Source organism: Chiloscyllium plagiosum, chromosome 29 (genome assembly GCF_004010195.1).
Source record: "Chiloscyllium plagiosum isolate BGI_BamShark_2017 chromosome 29, ASM401019v2, whole genome shotgun sequence".
NCBI lineage: Eukaryota > Metazoa > Chordata > Chondrichthyes > Orectolobiformes > Hemiscylliidae > Chiloscyllium > Chiloscyllium plagiosum.
Window position 1 is genome coordinate 22,881,027 of NC_057738.1, and position 24,128 is coordinate 22,905,154.

Here is a 24,128-nt window from a genome sequence, read left to right on the forward strand (position 1 = left end):
AAAAGGGATCTAAGGGGCAATGTTTTCACTCAGAGGCTAGTGTGTGTATGGAATGGGCTGCCAGAGGAAGTGGTGAAGGCTGGTACAATTGTAATATTTAAAAGGCATCTGGATGGGTATATGAATAGGAAGGGTGAGAGGGATATGGGCCAAATGCTGGCAAATGGGACAAGATTCATTTAGAATATCTGATTGACATGGATGAGGTGGATGGAAGGATCTATTCTTGTGCTATACATCTCTACGACTCTATAATTAATTTCTTTTTTTTAATGCCTTATAGTGATTGAAGTGCATTTTAAAGTGTAATTATTGCTGTAATTTAGCAGCCAATGTAGCAAGATTCCACAAAGATCAATCCATTTCAAGTGAGGGAGAAATATTGGCCAGGATATTTGGGATAACTCATTCCTTTTCCCTTGAATAGTGCCGACAGATCTTTAAAGTTCAAGGATAAGTTGAGCCTCAGTTTAACATTTAATATGTTAGGAACTGGGTACTTCCAATTCAGTCTTGTTACACACTTAAACCTTGGGAATGGGATTTGAACTGACAAACATCTGACTCAGATACAGGAGTGTTACCATTGAGCCCACTGAGCCATGACTGATACTTAAAGATATAATGGAAAAATATGTAAAATAATGTTGCACCGGGAGAATGTTACATCTGTAATCAGAAGGACATGCTGGATGGCTCAAACTTAAGATGGGTGCAATCACTCTGATAGATTATACTATAGGTCTTCCCATCAGCCACCAAAACATTGAGGAACAAATATGTAGGCAGATTATGGCAAGATGCAATAAAAACAGAGTTGTCATCGTCGGTGATTTTAACTTCCTCAATATTGACTGGGACTCCCTTACAACAAGAGGCTTAGACGGTGCAGAATTTATTAAGTGCATCCATGAGGGTTTCTTGAAACAGTACGTGAATAGTCCATTAGAGGAAGGGCCATCCTATACCTTGTGTTGGCTAATGAGCCTGGCTAGGTAACTGACCTTTCAGTGGGAGAGCATTTTGGAAACAGTGATCACAACTCCTTAAGTTTTAAGATAGCTATGAATAAGGATAAATCAGGACTTTGCAGGAAAGGACATAACTGGGGGAGAGAAAATTATGTCAGTATTAAGCAGGAGTTAGGGAGTGTTAATTGGGAGGAGCTGTTCTTGGGCAAGTCCACGTTTGATATTTGGGAACTGTGAAAAGACCTGCTGGGAAGAACTCAGGGCCAGTACGTTCCAGTAAGGAGGAAGGGCAAGGATGGCAAGGTAAGGGACCCTAGGATACCGAGGGAGGTTGGGAATTTAATCAAAAAGGAAAAAGAAGCATATGTAAGGTTTAGGAAGCTAAAATCAGACAGGCCCCATAAGGAATATAAGGGAAGCAGAAAAGTAGTCAAGCAGGGAATTAGGAGAGCAAGAAGGGGCCATGAAATGACCCTGGCAATAGGTTTAAAGAGAATCCCAAAGCATTCTGTAGATACATTAAAAATAAGAGGATGACTGGAAGGAGATAGGACCACTCAAGGATAAAAGAGAGAACTTGTGCTTGAAGGCAGAGAATTGGGCACAATTCTAAATGAGTACTTTGCATCGGTATTCACACAGGAGAAGGATATGGAGGATAGTGAGACTTGTGTGGAGCATGCTAATATGCTAGGGCATTTTGAGATCAGGAAAGAAGTATTGTTGGATCTGTTGAAGGTGGATAAGTCCCCAGGGCCTAATGGTATATAACCCAGGTTAATGAAAGAAGCAAGAGAGGAAATTACTGAGGCCTTGACCAAGATCTTTGTCTCCTCGCTAGACACAGGAGAGGTCCCGGAGGACTGACGAGTATCTAAAGTTGTTCCTCTGTTTAAGAAGGGAAACAGGGATAATCCAGGAAACTATAGACCTGTGAGTCTCATATCAGTGGTTGGGAAATTGTTTGAGAGAATTCTTAAGGATAGGCTGTATACACATTTGGAAAAGCATGGCCTTATTAGGGATAACCAGTATGGGTTTGTGCAGGGTAGGTCATGTCTTACTAACTTGATTGAATGTTTCAAGGAGGTGACAAAGGTAATTGATGAGGGTGGAGTAATGGGTGTTGTCTGCATGGATTTTAGTAAGGCTTTCGACTAGATCCCTCATGGTAGGCTCATCCAGAAGATTAAGATGCATGGGATCCACGGTGACTTGGCCCCATGGATTCAGAATTGGTTTGTCCATTGAAGACAGAGGCTAGTGGTGGAAGGGTGTTTTTCAGGATGGAAGTCTGTGAGTAGTGGTGTTCCGCAGGGATCCGCACTGTGACCTCTGCCGTTTGTGATATATATAAATGACTCAGATGAAAAAATAGATGGTTGGGTTAGTAGGTTTGCAGATGATACAAAGATTGGTGGAGTTGTGGATCGTGTAGAAGGTTGTCAAAGGATACAGTGGGCTATAGATCTGTCGCAGATATGGGCAGTGAAATGGCAGTCGGAGTTTAATGTGAGGTGTTGCACTTTGGGAGATCAAATGTTCAGGAAAAGTATACAGTTAATGGCAGGACTCTGAACAACATTGATGTAGAGAGGGATCTTGGGGTCCATGCACTGAAGAGATGTTAGTAGAGGGGGTGAATGTTTAAGTTGGGGGATAAGGTACCCTAAGTGGTCTACTTTCTTTGTGAATGGTGTTGAACCTACTGAATGATATCAGCCGCCCAAGCAAGTCGGAAGTATTTCCTCACACTCCTAAACTTTGGGAAGTCAGTAGTTAGTTACTCCAGCTTCTACTCAGGTCTTTTATCTATATGAATGGTCCAAGTTACATTTCCAGACCATGGTGACCCCAGGATATTGATGGTTGGGGGATTGATAATGTACAAACTAGGAGCAGAATGGAAACGTAGTTTATGCAGGTAGGTTGCATGCTAACCTTGGAGGTGGGCAGTGAATGAGATCAGAGGTATTTGGAAGCAAGGCAGCCAGAGATGGTTTTGCCACCTCACAGTGTGGAAGTGACATGGTTGTCTGTGGCCAAAAATAAAATACATGCTAAAGAAGAGAAAAGAAGAAAAACTGCCAAAAAAGGCATTGTGATGATAATTAAGCACAATCTTAGTATTAGGAATTGGAATTTCAGCTTGCTTTTGATGTCCAAATAATATTAATATTAATGAGGGTCTTATAGGTTTCTAGACAGCATCGTATGTTAGTGCACAGGGCTACTTCCAATGGGAGGCAGGGGCACTTTTAGTTCTGCTCCTGGCATTCACTTCTCCTCTCTCCATTGAATGCTCTGGATTCAATGACTTGATGCTCTGACTTGATGGTAATGGTTGAGGAATTTGCCAGGCCATTAAATTACAAAATGTGATCACGGCACTAGATCTATATTGAATCAACCCCTACTAGCACAGGGATAGTGCTGTTTAATACAATGGAAGGAATCCCCAGTATGACAGAAATATTTCAGTAACGGCTATCAAAACCGTTATGGGAAAAGGTATCAATGACAGGTAGGTTGGTGAGAATATCATCAAGTAGGCTTCTGCTGTTGGTTTAGTTATCTCACTTCCATTCACAGGTCCTGCTTGACAACTAAAGTCAGTTACAATTACAATCACTCTTTCTATAGGAATGACATTATTGAATTGTAAAAGATGCAAAAAAGATTCCCAAGGATGTTACTATGACTAGGGGAGTTTGAGTTATAAGGAGAGGCTGTGACATTTTTCCCTGGAGCATTGGAGATTGAGAGATGACCTTATAGAGGTTTGTAAATCATGAGGGGCATGGATATGGTGAATAACAAAGGCTTGTTTTTTTTTAGGTGGGGAATTCAAAGCTAGAGGGTATAGTTTTAAGGTGAGAGGGGAAACATTTGACAGGGACCTGAGGGGCAACTGTTTCACACAGAGGATGGTGCATATATGGAATGAATTGCCAGAGAAAATGATAGATGCAGGTACAGTTACAACATTTAAAAGACATTTGGACAGGTGCATGAATAGGAAAGGTTTAAAAGGATATGGGCAAAATGCAGGTGTATGAGACTGGTTTAGTTAGGGAAACCCAATTGGTATGGATGAGTTTCCATGCTATATGATTCTATGACTCTAAGTAATTTTCAACATGAAAGAGTACTGATTCATCAACTGATTGAGAACAATAGATAATAATACACAGGAGGTCCCTTTTGTTCATGTTTGATATGATGCCATGGGACTTCACGGGGATCGGAGACAATGCTAAGGAGTCCCATCCTGACTACTCTCTGCTGTGGAACAGGACATATCTAGGGATGATCATGGAGGAATGAGACATTATATAATAGATCTCTCTCAATCTTCAGATGTTATGCTGTTGGATGGATTAGTGACAAATAGCTGGTAGATAATTATGCTTGAGGCAGTATTGAAGTGGTTTGCCTTTATCTTCTGCAAGACAGCTGTCCAGCAGACTCTTGTACTCTTACTCTTACTCTCACTACCTGGAGTATTGGAAGGATTTAAGGGTTGATATTTGGTCATATTGCAAATACATCTCTTGTGGCCATCAAGTCGTGTACTGAGATTCAAATTTATGGCTCAAAAGCAGGGACACTATGCCACCGCTGCAGTCCAGATATATTTAATGAATTAACTGCATGTAAATCCCCAGCTGCCATTGTAATACATGAACTCACACTCCCAGATTATTTTATTCAGGCTTTAGAATATTAATCCAATAATGATACTGTACAGGAAACTATTTTAATGAGCAATTCAAGAAATTGTTTTGTAATGATGATAATAACATCAATGAAATGAAAAAGAACTAGAAAGAGAGCTCATGGAAGAAGAACTTTGAGTTATATTTGATCCATTACTGTTTATATTTTAGATTAGATTAGATTAGATTCCCTACAGTGTGGAAACAGGCCCTTCGGCCCAACAAGTCCACACCGACCCTCCGAAGAGTAACCCGCCCAGACCCATTTCCCTCTGACTAATGCACCGAACGCTATGGGCAATTTAGCATGGCCAATCCACCTAACCTGCACTCTTTGGACTGTGGGAGGAAACCGGAGCACCCGGAGGAAACCCATGCAGACATGGGGAGAATGTGCAAACTCCACACAGACAGATTCTTAGTCTGTAAATAATAATTATTAATGTATACAGACTACCGAAAGGCCTTTCAAAGACAATCCAACTCCTATCACCTCAACCAGAAGATGAAACAATAAGTGTTTTTTTTTGCAGTGTTAGATATGTTCCGTCCAAATTAAATTACTTTCGTGTGCATTGTGATATCAGTCTGTTTGAATTATGTTTGTCTGCCAGTAAAGAAATAACTTGTGAAACTAAAATCATGACCCATTCCTTGCTGAGTTGTAATTTAAATAATTCCATTAATCTGATTATCACAATGTATGTTTATGAAATGAGGCTATTATTCTCTCCATTCTTAACAGCTCTAATAAAGTTTTTTGATACTTAGAACTGTTGGCCCAAATAAGTATTCAACAAAATTCAACATTTTAATTCTAATCGAACAACTTTATGACTTTCCAGGCTATAGACTCCCCAAGACCAACCTCAGTATTGAAAGATTGATTGACTCACTTGTTGCCTGGTGAGAGTACCAGCTTCCCATAACACTTTGCATGAAAAATTGATTCTTGATTTCACCAAGAAATGTGGTCTGGTTCCAATTTTAAGATTGTCATTCCTTCTGGCAGCAAAGTAACAACATGGTCCCTACAGCAAATGTTACTTGGCTCCCATCCGCATGATTGTTGTTCTGATCAATCATGAAGTGTTAATCAGTAAAACACTTCAATGAGTGGAGAAAATTGGTTTAATCAGCCTTAATGCAAGCAAATATGCACAAGTGTGTTGACTGAAGTTAATTAATTCAGAGTTGTTTTGAAGAGGATTATGATAAACTGAAAAGAAACTGAAATAGTTGGTCTCAGCTTTATGCTGCTGATATCAGTATGAACAGAGAAAAAAGATGTAATTTGCTTAAACTGGAGTTCATGCAATGTCAGGCTGGGCAGCATCTATGGAGAGAAAGTGTAGGTCCAGTGGCCCTTCTTCAGAACTGGACCTGACATGTTAACTCTACTTTCTCTCCACAGATGCCGCCGGACCTGTGGAAGTTTTCCAGCAATTTCTGTTTCTGTGTGTCTCAGATTTCTAGAATCTGCAGTTCTTTTCATTCATTATCAAAGCATCTTAGCTCCCAGTCTGATACTTTTCATTACATTGACACAGACGTAGATTATTTGCTTCTACTTAATAAATTCGATCTACTGAACAAGTTTCATATGTCAATTCAAGAGAATGTCAGGCATATTTCATGTCCAGCTGCTATTTCCTTTTTTTCTGGCTGTAATAAATGCAAACTAGATAAGTAAGCATAATGGTGGTTCAAGAGGTCACAATCTTGAATCTCTGGAATCAGCCTGCAGTTCAAAACAATGTGTAGCATGCGGTTATTACTCCCTGAACTCAGTTGGCATCCTGTACATACGCTTCCTGAGCTTCTTCCATCAACTGCCAGCTCAGTAATGTTGTTGGATCTTAAACATATACGATATTCCTATTTTTGGTAGGACAGCGTACTTGCAGTGTGACGAGTTGACATGGGTATTTCTATTATAATTGGATACAGAAATTTATAACACAAATATGAAAATAAAGGAATAAATTTATAATTTTGACATGAGGATTGAACTACATTTATAGCCCTGATCCTTTAATCACATTCAATGTTGATTTCCCACAAGCAATTACTTGGGAAATCAACTAATAGTAGTAAATCAATGAGGATTTTTTCCCCAAAAGCATAATCAAAATCAATAATAAACAGAAGGAGAACTTGCCACTCATTTAATCTCACTTCTCAAGTATCCTGGAATTAAAATCATTTTCAAGTTGCTGTTTTGAAATGCCTCACCATTTTTATTCCTGAAGTTATTCAGAACAACTCGCAAAGAAAGTGCAGGTATGGACCTTCGCCTTTGGCCCAACTCGTCCTCTCACTTCCACAAACTCCATTCTACCTAACCCGATCGGCATATCTTCTGGCCTCTCGTTGCCTCATGTTTTTTTTTAAAATCTCATTGATTTACTACTATTAGTTGATTCTAGAAATCTGAGACACACAGAAACAGAAATTGCTGGAAAACTTCCACAGGTCTGGCGGCATCTGTGGAGAGAAAGTAGAGTTAACATGTCAGGTCCAGTTCTAAAGAAGGGTCACTGGACCTACACTTTCTCTCCATAGATGCAGGAAAGTCTATGACTGAGTGTAAAATCTCTTGAGGTAAATTTGCTGATTTTGTTTGTTATGTCATGAATTCAATTGATTTAGTTTAAAGGATTTATGATGATGTAACTTCAGGAGTGTGTGAGATTTAAATGGTGGTTATATTTGTTCTGTGGCATTACTACTGTCAAATACCATTGTTATTTGGAAAAAAATGAAGTTGGTCATCTATACATTGTCGTTCTTCATGTTCCCTTGCATTATTGGCTAATTCTTCAAGCTTCTATTCAATGGCATGAATGTCCATATTGGGTTGAGAATGATTTAATTTGTTGCTTTGTATATTCTTCAAACTGCAGCACATCATACAAAAGTGACCTCTTTTGCTACAATGAATACATTATTGGTGAAAGACTGGACAGTTTTGGCTTCATTGAGTCATAGAGTCATACATCATGGAAACAGATCCTTCGGTTCAATTTGTCCATGCCAACCAGGTTTCCTCAACTGAACTAGTTCCAGTTGCCTGCATTTGGTCCATGTTCCTCTAAACCTTTTCTATTCATGTATCTGTCTAAATGTCTTTTAAATATTATAATTGGACCCATTTCTACCAATTCCTCTGGCAGTTCATTCCATATATGTCCCATCCTCTGTGTGAAAAAGTTATCCTTCAGATCCCTTTAAATCGCTCCCCTTTCACCTTAAACCCATGCCCTCTAGGTATGGATTCCCCTACCCTTGGAGAAGGATCTCACTAATGTGGGGTTTGAAATCATACCGGTAACAAGATATTGTAATATTAGATTTCTTCTGATTTTACATTGACGTTTTAATCTGCAGTTATATTGTTCAGCCATGTAGTCTGTCCCCTCTTGTCAGATAGTTTATTGAGCTAAAGCATTTAACATGTTTTGTAGAATGTTCTGCACAGACACATGACTCCAGTTTGCACACAGAATAATGGGAATCAATTGCTCATGAGAGGAAGCATTTGTGAAAGTGGCAACCATTTTGAGGACGTCAAGCACAAACAGGACAAGGTGTATGTGAAAGCCCAAGCTCCCACCCACCCATTAAACACCACCTGATCCAGCTGTGCTCAGGTCCAACAATGGACTGTTTTGTCACCTCAACATCCACAACTCAGAGTTGTAGAAAGTCATCCTTTGTCCTGATAGACTGAACAAATAATGAAAATAAATTATGCTTTATGGTAGAATGGTCCATGTTTACATTACTCTTGAGGTAAACATGTTTCTCATGACTTCCACTATGGAATTATTAGTAATTTACTTATAATTGTGTACTTCAGTTTTGGTCTATTCCACATCTTTTCTACATCTACATTCTTACCTTAAAACCTCTGTTAGTCTATTACACAACCTTTCTTTCTGGAACTAATTCATCCAAATTCTTGCAATTGCTTAGCAAAATACCATGTTCTGAGATTAGATACAATGTGATATTTCTCTCATAAATAAATTAAACAATGTTATAATACCAGAAGTCACAATGAGTATTTCCATTACTTAACTTTGTACTTGCTGCTCTTAATGGACTGTTTTTGAAGTACAAATCTGTTATATAGTAATTTTGTTTTGTACAAGTTATTTTTAAATAGCTTATTTCAACCAGAAAACTATCTGACGCATACTGAGCATTTTAGAAAAGTGACCTTACTCATTCAGTGGCTAAAGAAGTTTGAAAGAAAGAACATCTCATCCAAAATGGTACCTCCTGTGTACTGCACTGAATGTCAGCCTCTACTGATAGCAGTCAAAAAATATGTTCAGAATAAATTGTCACAATTGGCACTTCTGTTTATTCTGAAGATTCTTTTACTCCCTAATTATCAGCACTGAGGTGAAATAAATGGGAATGTGAGTGATAAATTCATTTATTGGATGTATTCTCTGGAAGGGAGACATTTTGGTGACTGATTCAAACAGACAGGAAACATCTAAATTCTTGAAAGTATTGCTGGTCTCTACTCTTGAAAATAAAACACTAAAAGTACTGGAATTATAAAATAAAAACAAAACATGCCGGTAAACACAAGTTGTCTGCACCTGAACAAAGAAAAGATTGGCTACTATCTCAGGTCGAATCTTTCAGAATCTTCCATGATGCATTGCGTCTTAATGGGAAATTCACTTGTATTTTCATTTTCAGATACACAAGAACCAGATTCATATTTAAAGCACTTCCAAGATTTCTTAGGCAAATTTAAACTTCAAAGTTTTCTGAAGTTCAATGTTGCTTTATAGAAGTAGAATCCCTACAGTGTGGAAAAAGCCATTTGGCCCACCAAGGCCTCATTGACCATCTCACCCATTTCCTGTAACCCCACATTTCTGATAGCTAACCCACCTAACCTGCACACTGTGGGCAATTCAGCATGGTCAATGTATCTAACCTGCACATCTTTGGAATATGGTAGCACACCAGAGCACCTAGAGGAAACCCACACAGCCATCGGGAGAACATGCAAACTCCATACAGAGAGTTGCCTGAGGGTAGAGTTGAACCCAGGTTCCTGGAGCTGTGAGGCAGCAGCATTAACCACTGAGCCACCATGTCACCCTGCTATCTTTGGTTTTGTTTCAAGGCGATGGATCCTTCATTATTGTCACACTTTTTGAATGCTTGGACCATGGGATGGTCCGCAAGTGTGTTATCTTAAAACATTTTTCAGTTGAAGCTTTCTTTAAGGAGACTAAATTCACAAGACAGCAAATATTTGTCATTACTATTCAGATCGTTTGTCCAAAGCCAGTGTCCTTAGATGTTTCTAAGACCACTCAAAAGCATCGCTATTGAATTCAAGGGAATTCATAAGGATTTACAGCCAAAATTAGGTGGGGGAGTTCTTTTCTTTGGTGGCATTTGGTTTGGAGAAAAGGTTGTCAATGGAATAAAGTCAAAATATCACGGACACTGGAAATCTGAAACAAACACAAAGAATGCAGGAGAAACTCAGCAGGTCTGACAGCATCTGTGGAGAGAAAGCAAAGTCAACATTTTGAGTCTGATCATGACTCTTTTTCAGAACTGGAGTCAGGTTTGTTTAAAGAAAATTCTGTCGTTGTTGAGGTTGGGTTCTAGTTGGTCTTGCTGCAATGTAAAGATATAGCTAGAGCCTTGGACCTTTAACAAAAATTACTTATAGAACATAGAACAGTACAGCACAGGAACAGGACCTTCGGCCCATCATGCCTGTGCCAACCAGGATGCCATTCTAAACTAATACCATTGCCTGCAGATATTTGTATCTCTCTATTCTCTGCCAGTTCATGTTTCAGTCTAAATACCTCTTAGACGTGGCTATTGTATCTGCTTCTATCACCTCCCCTGCCAGTGCATTCTCGGACCTCCCACCCTGTGTGTATAAACCTTACCTCGCAAATCAGTTTTAATGTTTTCCTCTCTCACCCTAATCCTATGCCTCTAGTATTTGATATTGCTACTCTGAAAAAAAGACTCCAACTAACCACCCTATCCATGCCTCTCTTAATTATATATACTTCGATAAGGACACCCCCTCAGCCTCCGATTTTCCAAATAAAACAATCCAAGTCTGTCCAACCTCTCCTTACAGTCAGTATCTCCAGGCAACATCATGGTAAACCTCTGTTGCGCCCTCTCCAAAGGCTCCACAGCTTTCCTACAGTGTGGCGAAGAGAACTGAGCACAATACTCCAAAAGTGGCCTAACAACTTTTATGCACGGTAACATGACTTACCAACTCTTATGTTCAATGCCCCAACTGATGTAGGCAAGCATGGTGTACACCTTCTTTACTACCTTATCCACTTGTGATGCCACTTTCAGGGAGTTAGGGATTTGCACTCCAAGATCCCACTGTATATTGTGATGGTGCTGCTCCTTTAACAAGGTTATGTTTCCCTTGGTTTATTTTTTCCTGAAGGTTGTAAAACAGGTTATGAAAAGTCTGGGCTCGGATGAGTTTTTGGGCCAATTTTATGATAGCTAACAGATACTGCCTCAGGAAAAGGCTTTCAAGTTACCAGGTGTTTTCTGGGAGTTGAAGAAGAGACCTTGGGAATTTTACAAAAGGTGATTCAGGTCAAGCTGCTGGAATTAGCAGACAAGCTGGAGCTGCCTCCTTCTGTGAGGAAAGGAGAGATAATTACAGCAATTACTCGGCATTTAAATTAGCTGGAAATGCCATCAGAATCTTTAGAGATGGCTAGAATTCAATTTAAAATTCAAGCAGCTTGAGTTAGAACCAAAAGACAAGGAAAGGGCTACAGAACTGAAACAGTTGAATTACGATTAAAGCAGCAGGTAAAGAGGTTACAGTGTTGTGAGATAAAGGATACTCTCAATCTGTGATGTTGAAAGATACGGAGAGATGTACCTCTGAAGGACTATTGCCAGAAAAGTTGCTAGTAACGGGAATTCATTGTGTGACGAGAAGCGCTCAGTTATATAAATTGAGTGAGAGTGCCCAGTGGAGAAGTCGTGGTAGGAGTACTCAACAAATGCTCAGCTCCAGGAATACAGTTTGCCCTTGCTAATGATACAGCTGGTTCACAGGTAGGAGTGCTGCCTACTGTGGTTGAGAAACCAGTGGAAACTCCGGCAACTAAACTATTGCAGGACACTTAACCTGGGATTTTTCCAGTCTGTGTGGTAACAAGGTCACAAAATCATCCATTGAAACAGGAGCAATCAAAGAGTACAGATAAAAAAATTAAAGTGGAATCAGCAGAGACCCTGTTTGATCAGATTGATATAAGCCAGGAGCAGATAGGTGACACAGCAGACCTCTTTAGCTCAGATAAATTAACTGAGTTACAGCAGAAAGATGAAAATTTAAACCAATTGTCTTAAAAGGCATACACAGAAAGAGAATCTGAATGTATCCCTGAATGTTATTATCTTAAAAATGATGTCTTAATGAGGAAATGGCTACTACTACATATTCATGCAGATGTGAAATGGGCAGAAGTTCATCAATTCATGTTGCCAGCGGGTGTTAGAAAGGAGGTGTTGCGGGTGGTGCATGAGCTACCATTCATTTAGGGGGTCATTTAGGAGTGAGAAAAACTCAAACTAAAATACGAAAACATTTTTACTGGCCTGGACTGCACAAGGATATAGTTGAATATTGCCAGACACGTCATACATGTCAGGTAATTGGAACTAATAAAACCCACACGTTTAATACCTATTCCTGCATTTGAGGAACCTTCTAGAAGAGTCTTAATTGATTGCATAGAATCCATACTCAAAACAAAAAAATGGGAATCAGTATTTGTTAACAATCATGGATGTGTCCACAAGATTTCCAGAGGCCGTTAATTCAGAGGAATTAATCAAATGTTTCACTAGATACGGACTACCCACAGAGATACAATCGGATTAAGGGTCAAACTTCACATCAAAATTATTCAAGGAAGTTATGGATAGCTTAGGAATAAAACAATGCAAATCTATTGCCAGACATGTCATACATCCAGAATTGCAGTGAGTGCTAGAAAGGTGTCATCAGACATTAAAGACCATGTTGAAGGCTTATAGTCAGGACTATCCAGATGACTGGGATAAGAGAATTCCATTTGTACTTTCTGTGTTCAGAGATGCACCAAATGAGTCAACCAAATTCTGTCCATTTGAATTAGTTTTTGGGCATGAAGTGAGAGGACCATTAAAATGGATTAAAGAGAAATTGTTTGAGCTAATTGTATATCAATGTTTATATCTGAGAGTTTTGTTTATTTTTGTAAACTTGTAAAAATGTTAAATTTCTAATAAAAATATCTATTAAAAAAAAGAGAAATTGTTAAGTCAGAATTCAGAGACTACATATTCAGACAATGTGTCAAATTTTCAGGAACAAATAAATAGAGTGGGAGAACTGGCTAGGCAGCATTTAAAATTATCACAGCATACCATGAAATAGGAAGCAAACAAGAATTCAAAAACTTGCAATTTTGCTGTCAGGGATAAGGTGATAGTGTTATTTCTGGTGATAGGCAAACCTTTAAAAACAAGGCTTGGTGGACCTTATGAAGTCGAAAGGAAATTGAGTGAAGTGAACTATTTGATAAGGACTCCAGACAGAAAGAAATCTCACAGAGTGTGTCATGTGAATATGCGCAAAGGTATTTTGATAGGGAAGGAAAGCAAGAAGAAAAGGTGTTAACAATTCCAGCACAGAAGGAAGAACCAAATTCAGAGGATCCTTCACATTAAATTGGACAATGAGGAAGTTGTCAAACATTGGGATAAATTATTGAGTTACCTTTCAGAGGAAAATCAGAATGACCATAAAGAGTTATTACTATCACATGGGGAGATATGTGGAAATAAATAGGGAAGTACTAACCTAATTATGCATGATGTAGATATATAGGAGATGCTGTTCTGATTAAGTAACATCCTTATGGGCATAACTCTCTAAAGTTGGCACAGGTTCAAAAGGAGGTTGAATACATGCTCCAAGACGACATAATGGAAGTGCATTACAGTGACTGGAGCTCACCCATAGCCATGGTGCCAAAGCCAGATGGTGCCCAATAGTTACGTATGGACTATCACAAAGTCAATGCAGCTACGAAGACTGATACATATCCGATTCCGCATGTGGAAGACTGTGTTGAAAATGTAGGACAAGCAACTTATATTTCTAAGTTGGATTTGCTCAGGGGATACTGACAAGTACCTTTGTCCAAAAGAGTAAAAATTATTTCTGCTTTCATAATGCCAAATGGACTATATCAGTTTAAAGTCATGCCATTTGGTATGAAAAATGCTCCAATCACACTTCAGAGACTGACCAATAAGGTCATTGCCGGATGACCCGATTGTGTCATACATATTGATGACCTGGTGATTTTTAGTCACACATGGAAGGAACATTTGCAACATTCATCAGATGTGTTCGATCAACTTTGGAAGGCAGGCTTGGATGACAAACCTAGCTAAAAGTGAATTTGCCAAAGCCCAATTCATCTTCCCGGCCATGTTATTGGACATGGACAAGTGGCCCCAAGGGATGCAAAAACAAAGGTAATTGGGACGTTTCCCATACCATTGACAAAAAGAGCAGTACTTTGATTTCTGGGATTGAGTGAATTTTATGGAAAATTCGTACCAAATGTTAGTAGTGTGGCTTCTCCACTCACTGAATTACTAAAGAAAGGCAAGAAGTTTCAGTGGACAGTAGACTGCCAGATGGCATTTGACAGCCTGAAATCTGTGTTAACCACTGCCCCAGTATTAGCCAAACCTAATTACGCAAAGCCATTCAAGGTGGCTATTGATGTGAGTGATGTGGGTTTCAGTGCTGTGCTGTTGCGTGCATTTTTAGGGATGGCATCGTGGCTCAGTGGTTAGCACTGCTGCCTCACAGCGCCAGGGACCTGAGTTTGATTCCAGCCTCAGGTGACTGTCTGTGTGGGTTTGCTTTGGTTTCCCCCCACCGTCCAAAGATGTGCAGGTCAGGTGAATTGGCCATGCTAAATTGCCCATTGTGTTAGGTGCATTAGTCAGAGGGAATTGGTCTGGGTGGGTTACTCTTCGGAGGTTCAGTGTGGACTTGTTGGGCCAATTGGCCTGTTTCTACAATATAGGGAATTTAATCTGATGTGGGTGTCGGTGAGAAGGTAGACGATGAGAAGGTAGAAAGATCAATTGAGTATTCCTCCAGGAAATTAAACAATCATCAGCAAAAGTATTCGATAGTTGAGAAGGAGACTTTGAGCTTGGTGTTGGCATTACAACATTTTAATGTTTACATTACCAGTAACGTATCTGAGACAATCATATACACTGATCACAACCCATTGGAAGTTTGTGGAGAAATTTAAGGACAAAAATGCCAGACTCTTTAGATGTTTGTTACAGCCATTCAGTTTGAAAGTTGTGAATGTGTCAGGATGAGAAGACGTGATTGCTGATGCATTGTCAAGACTTGAATGAAACACAGAGCGTTCGGTGGCAGGAGTAAAACAAACTGAAGCAGAATGTAGTTAAGCATCATGTTTATAGTCAATGTAATGTATTTGTGTGTTATTGGGTACTAACAGTTTCAAATTAAGGGGTTTTAAAATGAAGCCATCTTTGGATATTGATGGTTCATCTTTTTTTAAGGAATGAGGTGCGATGATGCTGTTCTTTTAACAAGATTATGTTGTCCTTGTTGTTTTTACCTGGAGATTGTAAAACACAGGTTCCAAAAAGTCTGGGCTTGGATGGGTTTTAGGGCTAATTTCATTATAGCAAACAGATACTGCGTCAGGAAAAAGACTTGCAAGTTTAAAAAAAAATGTGTACAATGAAAGGGGAGTAGCCAGTTCTCCCAGCTCAGCTTTTCTCTGGTTTGATTTGGGTTTTGGCAATCTGGCTGTTCACTGAAAGCAGTCAGGCAGTTTTAAAGCTGCTGAAACCAAAGAAGCAGGTCTATGCTGGTCCTCTCTCTCTGACATCTCTCCTGTAAGACCCTGTGTTTGATTTTACCTTTTGTGCCAAGGGGTGTTTAAGGTGATTGTTGCAAATATTTGGAACAGCATCATTAAGTTGGGATGTTCTGTTGGGTTTTCGATAAGTTAAATTATTCAGTATTCTATTCTCTTTTGTTTGATTTTCATACAGTAATCTTGTAAATAAATTCTGTTTTATGCTTTGACAAAATGCATCCCTCCTGGAATATCTCTGTTACACCTGCTTAAAACAACTGGCAAAGTTAGGGTCTGGGTTACTTCCTTGAAGGTGTGAGGGGGTTTGGCCTGGTCCATAACAATATCAGTTCTCCCAAGGGTCTTGCCATTTGCTGTGTAGTTTCGCCTTGCATTTGACCTCCGAATGCATCATTTTACACTTGTCCATATTAAAATACAAGAAGTTATTAAGAATGTGGTAAAATCCAAATGAGCATTTTAAAAATCCTGACACAATTAAGCAAGAGTTCTCCACCATTTTACTATTAACATAACACTCTACGCAAAGTCTAAGCTTGACCTTAGAAAAAAGAAACAGTAAATAATATGTGGAAATGAATGCACTGGTCATACTGTTACTTTATTTGATGTATACAAGGTTGGTCGGACCGGTACGTTTTTCTCTAGAAACATCCCTTCACTCGGGTCTTCTCTTCTCGAGTCTCTTGTCATGCTCTGTAGATGTTTGTATGAAGTATTGTAGCAATGACATTGCTTTCTCTGACATTCTCAGTCATTAACCCTTTACAAAAAAAACCAGACAGAATTAGGTCAGGCAATTAAGTGATTCAAGAAAGTTCTAGAAAGATTGGTGACTACAGCACGAGAGGTTCTGTTCTGAGCTGTCAGACAGGATGCAGAGTGATTAGCCTTTTTAAGTTAAATAAAGTAGGCTATCCATATGGAAGTAGTGAAGCCTGCTCCTTATTTCATACAATTATGCTCATTTGTTATACCAAGTGAACTAAGTGATATAGGGCACACACCTGTACGTTTCACATGACTGTGAAGTGAAATCAGCTTTATAGTCAAACTTAATGTTGTCTCAGTGAAGCTCAGCCTGTCATTTGGGGATCACAAAAAACAATAGTATCCAGTACAAATCATGAGGAATCTCTATTGTGCTGTGCCTATGATATGCTTTGATACAAATTATGTATAAGACAGTGTGAAGCAGCTTTCATTCACTTCAAAAACTACTTTGAAAAGGAAGGTTCTGAGCAAATTAAAGCATTCTCCAATATATCTTCAGTTCAACTCAATACTTTAGTTTGATAGACACTGAGAATAGGTTGAGAGAAAGTGAGGGCTGCAGATGCTGGAGATCAGAGCTGAAAATGTGTTGCTGGAAAAATGATTGCAGGTTAGGAAGGCGTTGCTGAGTTTGAGGGATTTGACTGAGACAAGGTGGGGGGAGGGGAAATGAGGGAACTGGAGAAGTCTGAGTTCATCCCTTGTGGTTGGAGGGTTCCCAGGCAGAAGATGAGGCGCTCTTCCTCCAACCGTCGTGTTGCCATGGTCTGGCGATGGAGGAGTCCAAGGACCTGCATGTCCTTGGTGGAGTGGGAGGGGGAGTTAAAGTGTTGGGCTACGGGGTGGTTGGGTTGGTTGGTCCGGGTGTCCAGCAACACACTGAGAATAGGTTGCTTAGAAAGGCAATAGGGCACAAAACCTTTAGAGAGTCATAAAGTCATAGAGATGTACAGAATTAAAACAGACCTTTTGGTCCAACTTGTCAATGCTGAACAGTATCGTAAACTAATCTAGCCTCATTTGCCAGTATTTGACCCATATCGCTCTAAACCCTTCCTATTCACATACCCATGCAGAGGTCTTTAAATGTTGTAATTGTACCAGCATCCACCACTTCCTCTGGCAGCTCAATCCATATGTGCACCACCCTCTGCATGAAAATGTTGCCCCTCAGGTCTCTTTTAGATTTTTCCCCTCACCTAAATCTCTGCCATCTAGTTCTGGACTCCCCCACCCCAGGGAAAAGACCTTATCTATTTACCCAATACATGCCCCTCATGATTTTATAAACCTCTATAAGGTCACCTTTCAGCCTCTGATGCTCCAGTGAATACAGGAGATAAACAACATAGAAATCAAAAATAGAAATTTACAGTTCTGGTTTCAATAACTAGATTGTGCTCATGTTTTGTATCATGCAAGACTCTGAAAAACAGTTGTACTTAGCTGACTTTGTGTGACCAATTATTTTTTGTTCCAAAGTATACTCCCTAGTATAATTTTGAGGTTAATATAACAACAACTTGCCACTAATGTTTACTTTCTCTGAAATTTGCAAAGTAAATTACTATGGTTCTTACAGAATTAGTTCTTATCTATTCAAGTACACTGACCCTATTGTCCAGCACTTCTTGAAAAAAAATGACCTTCATTGTGTAACCATCTAGGAAATGTTCTTAGTTGATGTTCAGTATATCTTTTACACAAGTGTTTCATTTTATTTCCACTGCAGTTCTGGGTTTAAAATATTCCTTTCTAATTACCAATAAAGCCCATTGTACTGGAATTACTGAGCAGGAATCTATCAATATTCTATGAAAAGGTTTAAAATGTTTTTCACTGAATGCAAACGGTAGCTTTTCTCGCTGTTTCTTTTCTTCAGCCTTGGTTTAGTGGTGTCACTCTTGCGTCTGAATCAGAAGGTTATGGGTTTCAGACCCATTGCTGAAACCTGGTCATGTACTTTGATCTGGAATATTAAGGTTGTCTTGATGCAGTCCTGTACTGTAAGAGCAGCTGTATTTTGGATGGGGTGTAAAGCCAAATCCTTGTTTGCACACTGAACTGGGCATATTACATCCCTCAGCAAATTTCAAAGAGTAGGGATACGCTTAGCAATGGCCAACAATTAACACACAGTCTACACCACTAACATCTCTGGTCATTGTTCCCTTGTTGTTATGAGAGCTTGTTCTGTACAGATTGATTACTGCACTTCCCTAGTACAATAGTAAAATACTGTGGAAAACGCAATATCATAAAAGGGGCTATGCAAGTGCAAATCTTCTTTACTACAATATGTTAAAGAATAATGATAAAGAAACCAATTATAATGCTGGTTTCAATCAAAAATGCCCAAGTTCATCTCTTTTGGCTTAAATGTCAGAGTTGATCAAGAATAATGGAGTCTTTTTTTTCCAACGTCTTTCACCCATTAATGAAATTCTGCCCATCAGCTTCTGAGCACTGATTATATTTTTAATGATTTGGAGATGTTGGTGTTGGACTGGTGCATACAAAGTTAAAAATCACACAACACCAGGTTATAGTCCAACAGGTTTAATTGGAAGCACTATCTTTCGGAGCGCTGCTCCTTCATCAGGCGGTTGTCACAACCATCTGATGAAGGAGCAGAGCTCCGAAAGCTAGTGCTCCCAATTAAACCTGTTGGATTTTAACCTGGTGTTGTGTGATTTTTAACTTTATGTTCTTAATGTTACCGAAAAGTCAATGGGAGTGATGATGTTCAGGAAAATATCTAAAAGTTGTGCCTGAACTGAGATTCAATGGTAGGTTGGGAACCTTTTCAAGATTGCCATACTTCAGCTAAAGTTAAATTCTATTCCACATCGTGGCCTCATAACACTTGAAAAATATTGTCTGCAGTTAGCTTTTCATCAAACTCACTTTTGCACGGATCTGAAAGTGGCCTTAAAACATTGTCGGTCAAAAGGACCTGTGATTGTCAGAGATTGTGTGTCTGAAACCCTAACTGTGTTGCTTTCTCCAAGTCCTGCTCAGTCAATGTGCATTAACAAACTTCTGTTTTTATTTCAGATTTGTAACATCTGCAAATTCTGTTTCTGTATCAGTATAATGTGTCAGTTAAGTATTGCTATTCAACACATCATGAATTCATAATCAAACCCAATCCTTTGAGCTGCAAAGGAAAATTGAAAGGAGAATTATTTGGGGCAGATCACATTACAAAATGGCAGTGCTGGAACAACATTTTCAAGGGCATTGGACACAGTTCTTCCTCATCTGTCTTTTCACGAAACAGGAAGACAAAAACACGGCAGTAGAAGATTACATACAGTATTACAGCCATCAGGAGAAACACGACACGTAAAGTTGTAGAGAAGGGATAATCAGTTAGGCGCCCTGCTTCTGGGCAGAATTGTCACGTCTAATAGGAGGGGAGAAGTAAAGTGGGTGAGAAACTTGATTGAACAAGAAGCCAAAATTCAGACTCTTGAAGATGGGATAAACTTTTGAAATTCAGTTGACCTGCTTTAAAAGGTGAGCTAAACTTCCCAAATTGGGAAATCTATTTGCATCTCATCAAAAGATCAACTAATATACCTCTTCCTGGGCAAGCTCTACCCAGCGGAGAAACACAGTCTACAATGTCTCAACTGTATATGTACCTGATGAGCTAGACTTCTTCCTAGACTTCAGAGTAAGTAGTTGTTGCTTTGTCCTTCGAGAGACATGGAGTTAAACTGTTGCATAAGAGTATTAGGACTCTGGAGCAACTTTGCAACAATGTCATGGAGCTGTACATTACTGAGTATAAATGGCACAGAGTGGGGAGACTAAGAAACTTTGAAAGAAGATTGCAACACTCTGGAATGAAAAAGTCTTGAGAGCACATGGACATAAACACATTGAGAAGATAGGTTAATCCTAACTTAATGTACGTATAAGTCAGAGCCTACTGTAACTATAATTCCATGTACAGTGTTTAGCATGAATGTTCAGTAAATAATGTTATTTTGAAGTCTTAGCCTGAAGATAATTCTTGACTTTGCTTACAACAGACCTGAGGAGTGAGAATAGTTTAGAATTCATAGAATCCCTGCAATGCAGAAAGAGGCCATTCGGCCCACTGAGTCTGCATCAACCATCCGAAGAGCATCCCACCCAAAAACAGCCCCCTACCCTATCCCCATAACTCAACATTTACCATGATTAATTCACCTAGCCTGATGTCCCTGGACACTGCAGGGTAATTTAGCATGGTCAATGCACCTAACCTGCGCATCTTTGTACTGTAGGAGGAAACCGGAGCACCTGGAGGAAACCCTCGCAGACACGGGAAGGAAATGCAAACTCCACACATACAGTTACTCAAAGCTGGTATCAAACCTAGGTCCTGGCACCATGAGGCAGCAGTGCACAGCACCACATCATTGTGCCACTCTTCAGCAAAGGTGGACAAAAGGATTGATTAAGAAAGGGAAAATAGAGGATGAGAGTAAACTTGTGAGGAGTACAAAAACTGATTGTAAACATTTCTATAGATATTTGGAGAGAAAAGATTTGAGAAGACAGATGTAGGTCCCTTACATCAAAATCAGGAGAATTTATAATGGGGATCAAAGAAATGGCTGACCAACTAAATACAGTAAATGCTTTGTTTCTGCATTCACAAAGGAGGGCATGAATAATATACCAGAAAAGGTGAGGAGCACAGTGTTTGGTGAAATAGAGGAACTGAAGAAAATAAATATCAGTAGGGAAATGGTTTTGGGGAAATTGTTAGGATTGAAGACTGATAATTCCCCAGGCCCAGTAATCTACTTTACAGAGTAGTGAAGGGATTGGGCCGAGAAATAATGGATGCTTTGGTGGTCATCTTTCAAGATTTTGCTGACTCTGGAACAGATCCACACATTGGAGGGTAGCAAATGTAATCCCTCTATTTAGGAAGGGTGGTAGAGAATAAACCGGGAACGATTGACCATTCAGCCTGACATTAGTATTGGGGAAATGGAGGAGTCCATTAGAAAATAAGACCATAAGACCATTAGAAATAGGAATGGAATTAAGGACATTCAGCACATTGAGTCTACTCCGCCATTTAATCATGGCGGGTGGGCATTTCAACTCCACTTACCCGCACTCTCCTTGTAGCCCATAATTCCTTGCGAGATCAAGAATTTATCAATCTCTACCTTGAAGATATTTAATGTCCCGGCCTCTACTGCACTCTGTAGCAATGAATTCCACAGGCCCACCATTCTCTGGCTAAAGAAATGTCTCCTCATTTTCATTCTAAACTGACCCCCTCTAATTGTAAGGCTGTGCCCATGGGTCCTAGTCTCCCCATCTAATGGAAACAACTTCCCAGTGTCCACCCTTTCTAAGCCTTGCATTATCTTGTGAGTTTCTATTAGATCTCCCCTCAACCTTCTAAACTCGAATGAATACAATCCCAGGATACTCAACCATTCATCGTATGTTAGGCCTACCATTACAGGGATCATCCATTTGAATCTCCAGGGACGTTTCCAGTGCCAATATGTCCTTCCTGAGGTGTGGGACCCAAAATTGGACACAGTATTCTAAATGGGACCTAACTAGAGCTTTATAAAGTCTCAGAAACGCATCGCTGCTTTTATAATCCAACAATCTTGAGATAAATGACAACATTACATTCACTTTTTTAATCATAGACTCATCCTGCAAGTTAACATTAAGAATCCTGGACTAGCCTGGAATACTTTGGCTTTATGAATTTTCTCACCGTTTATAAAATAGTTCATGCCTGTATTCTTTTTCCAAAAGTGGAAGACCTCACATTTGCTCATGTTGAATTACATCAGCCATTTTTTTGGACCATTCTCCTAAATTGTCTAAATCTTTCTGCACCTTCCCCACCTCCTCAGAACTACCGGTCTGTCCACCTAACTTCATATCATCGGCAAACTTCACCAGAATGGTCCCCAGTCCCTTCATCCAGATCATTAATATATAAAATGAACACCTTTTATCCCAACTCTCTGTCTTCTATCAGACAGCCAATCCTCAATCCATGCCAGTAGCTCACCTCTAACACCATGGGCCCTCACCTTACTCAGCAGCCTCCCATGAGGCACCTTATCAAAGGCAATTTGGAAGTTTTGATAAAGAACATCCACTTGGTTTCCCTGGTCTAACCTATTTGTTACCTCGTCAAAGAATTCTAACAGGTTTGTCAGGCATGACCTCCCCTTACAAAATCCATGCTGACTTGTTCTAATCTGACCCTGCACTTCCAAGAATTTAGAAATCTCATCCTTAACGATGGATTCTAGAATTTTACCAACAATAGAGGTTAGTCTAATCAGCCTATAATTTTCCATCTTTTTTCTTGATCCTTTCTTGAACAAGGGGTTACAACAGCAATTTTCCAATTATCTGGGACTTGCCCTGCCTCTAGTGACTTTTGAAAGATCGCAACCAACATCTCTGCTATTCCCTCAGACACCTCTCTCGGAATTCTAGAATGTCCAATTTTTAGACCTTTTAACTTTTCTAGCACTTTCTCCTTTGTAATGGCTACCATACTCAGCCCTGCCCACGACTCTCCTTAATTGTTGGGATATTACTCATGTCTTCCACTGTGAAGACTGACGCAAAGTACTTATTAAGTTCTTCAGCTATTTCCTTATTTCCTAGCACTAGCCTTCCTGCATCAATTTGGAACGGCCCAAATTGTCTACTTTTGCCTCTCATTTGTTTCTTATGTACTAAAATAAACTTTTTTCTATCATTTCTAACATTACTGGCTAGCTTACCTTCATATTTGATCCTCTCCTTCCTCATTTCTCTCTTTGTTATCCTCTGTTTGTTTTTATAGTCTTCCCAATCTTCTGATTTCCCAGTGCTCTTGGCCACTTTATAGGCTCTCTCTTTCCCTTTGGTACATTTCCTGACTTCCTTTGTCAGCTATGGCTGTCTAATTCCGCCCATCCCACCCCCTGGATAATCTTCCTTTTCTTTAGGATGAACGTCTGTATTGTGTCCTCAATTATACCCAGACACTCCTGCCATTGTTGCTCTATTTCTTCCCCGCCAGGCTGCTTCCAGTCAATTTTCATCAGTTCCTCTCTCATGCCCCTGTAATTACCTTTACTTAACTGTAACATTATTACCTCTGATTTTGCCTTCTCTCTTTCAAACTGCAGGCTGAACTCTACCATATTACAATCGCTGCCTCCTAAGAAAATCAGTATCGGTAGCGAAATGATTTTGGGGTAATTGATGCAGAATCATTCAGTTGACATGGATTTATAAAGCAAAATCAAGTTAGACTTCTTCTTGGACTTAAGAGTAAGTAGTTGCTGCTTTGTCTTTCTAGTGACATGGATTGCAAGTGACACCAAAATTAGACGTGTAGTGGACAGCGAAGAGGGTTACCTCAGATAACAACAGAATCTGGACCAGATGGGTCAATGGGCTAAGAGGTGGCAGACAGAGTTTAATTCAGATAAATGTGAGGTGCTGCATTTTGGGAAAGCAAATCTTAGCAGGACTTATACACTTAATGGTAAGGTCCTAGGGAGTGTTGCTGAACAAAGAGACCTTGTAGGGCAGGTTCATAGCTCCTTGAAAGTAGAGATTCGGGTAGATAGGATAGTGAAGAAGACGTTTGGTATGCTTTCCTTTATTGGTCAGAG

General features: G+C 39.6%; 1 protein-coding gene and 1 long non-coding RNA gene across 2 annotated transcripts in view; one reads left to right on the forward strand and one right to left on the reverse strand.

Annotated features, from left to right (window-relative positions):
• Window positions 1–24,128, forward strand: part of LOC122564428 — a 39,899-nt gene that overhangs the window by 7,091 nt on the left and 8,680 nt on the right. Inside the window, exon 2 of the long non-coding RNA XR_006315909.1 lies at window positions 23,637–23,781. This is a non-coding gene — a long non-coding RNA (uncharacterized LOC122564428). The remainder of the gene's footprint in view (window positions 1–23,636; window positions 23,782–24,128) is intronic.
• Window positions 16,367–24,128, reverse strand: part of mettl6 (methyltransferase 6, methylcytidine) — a 31,285-nt gene continuing 23,523 nt past the window's right edge. Inside the window, exon 6 of the mRNA XM_043719274.1 lies at window positions 16,367–16,450. Within this exon, the coding sequence (XP_043575209.1) occupies window positions 16,377–16,450 (74 nt within the window). The 3' untranslated portion in view covers window positions 16,367–16,376. The remainder of the gene's footprint in view (window positions 16,451–24,128) is intronic.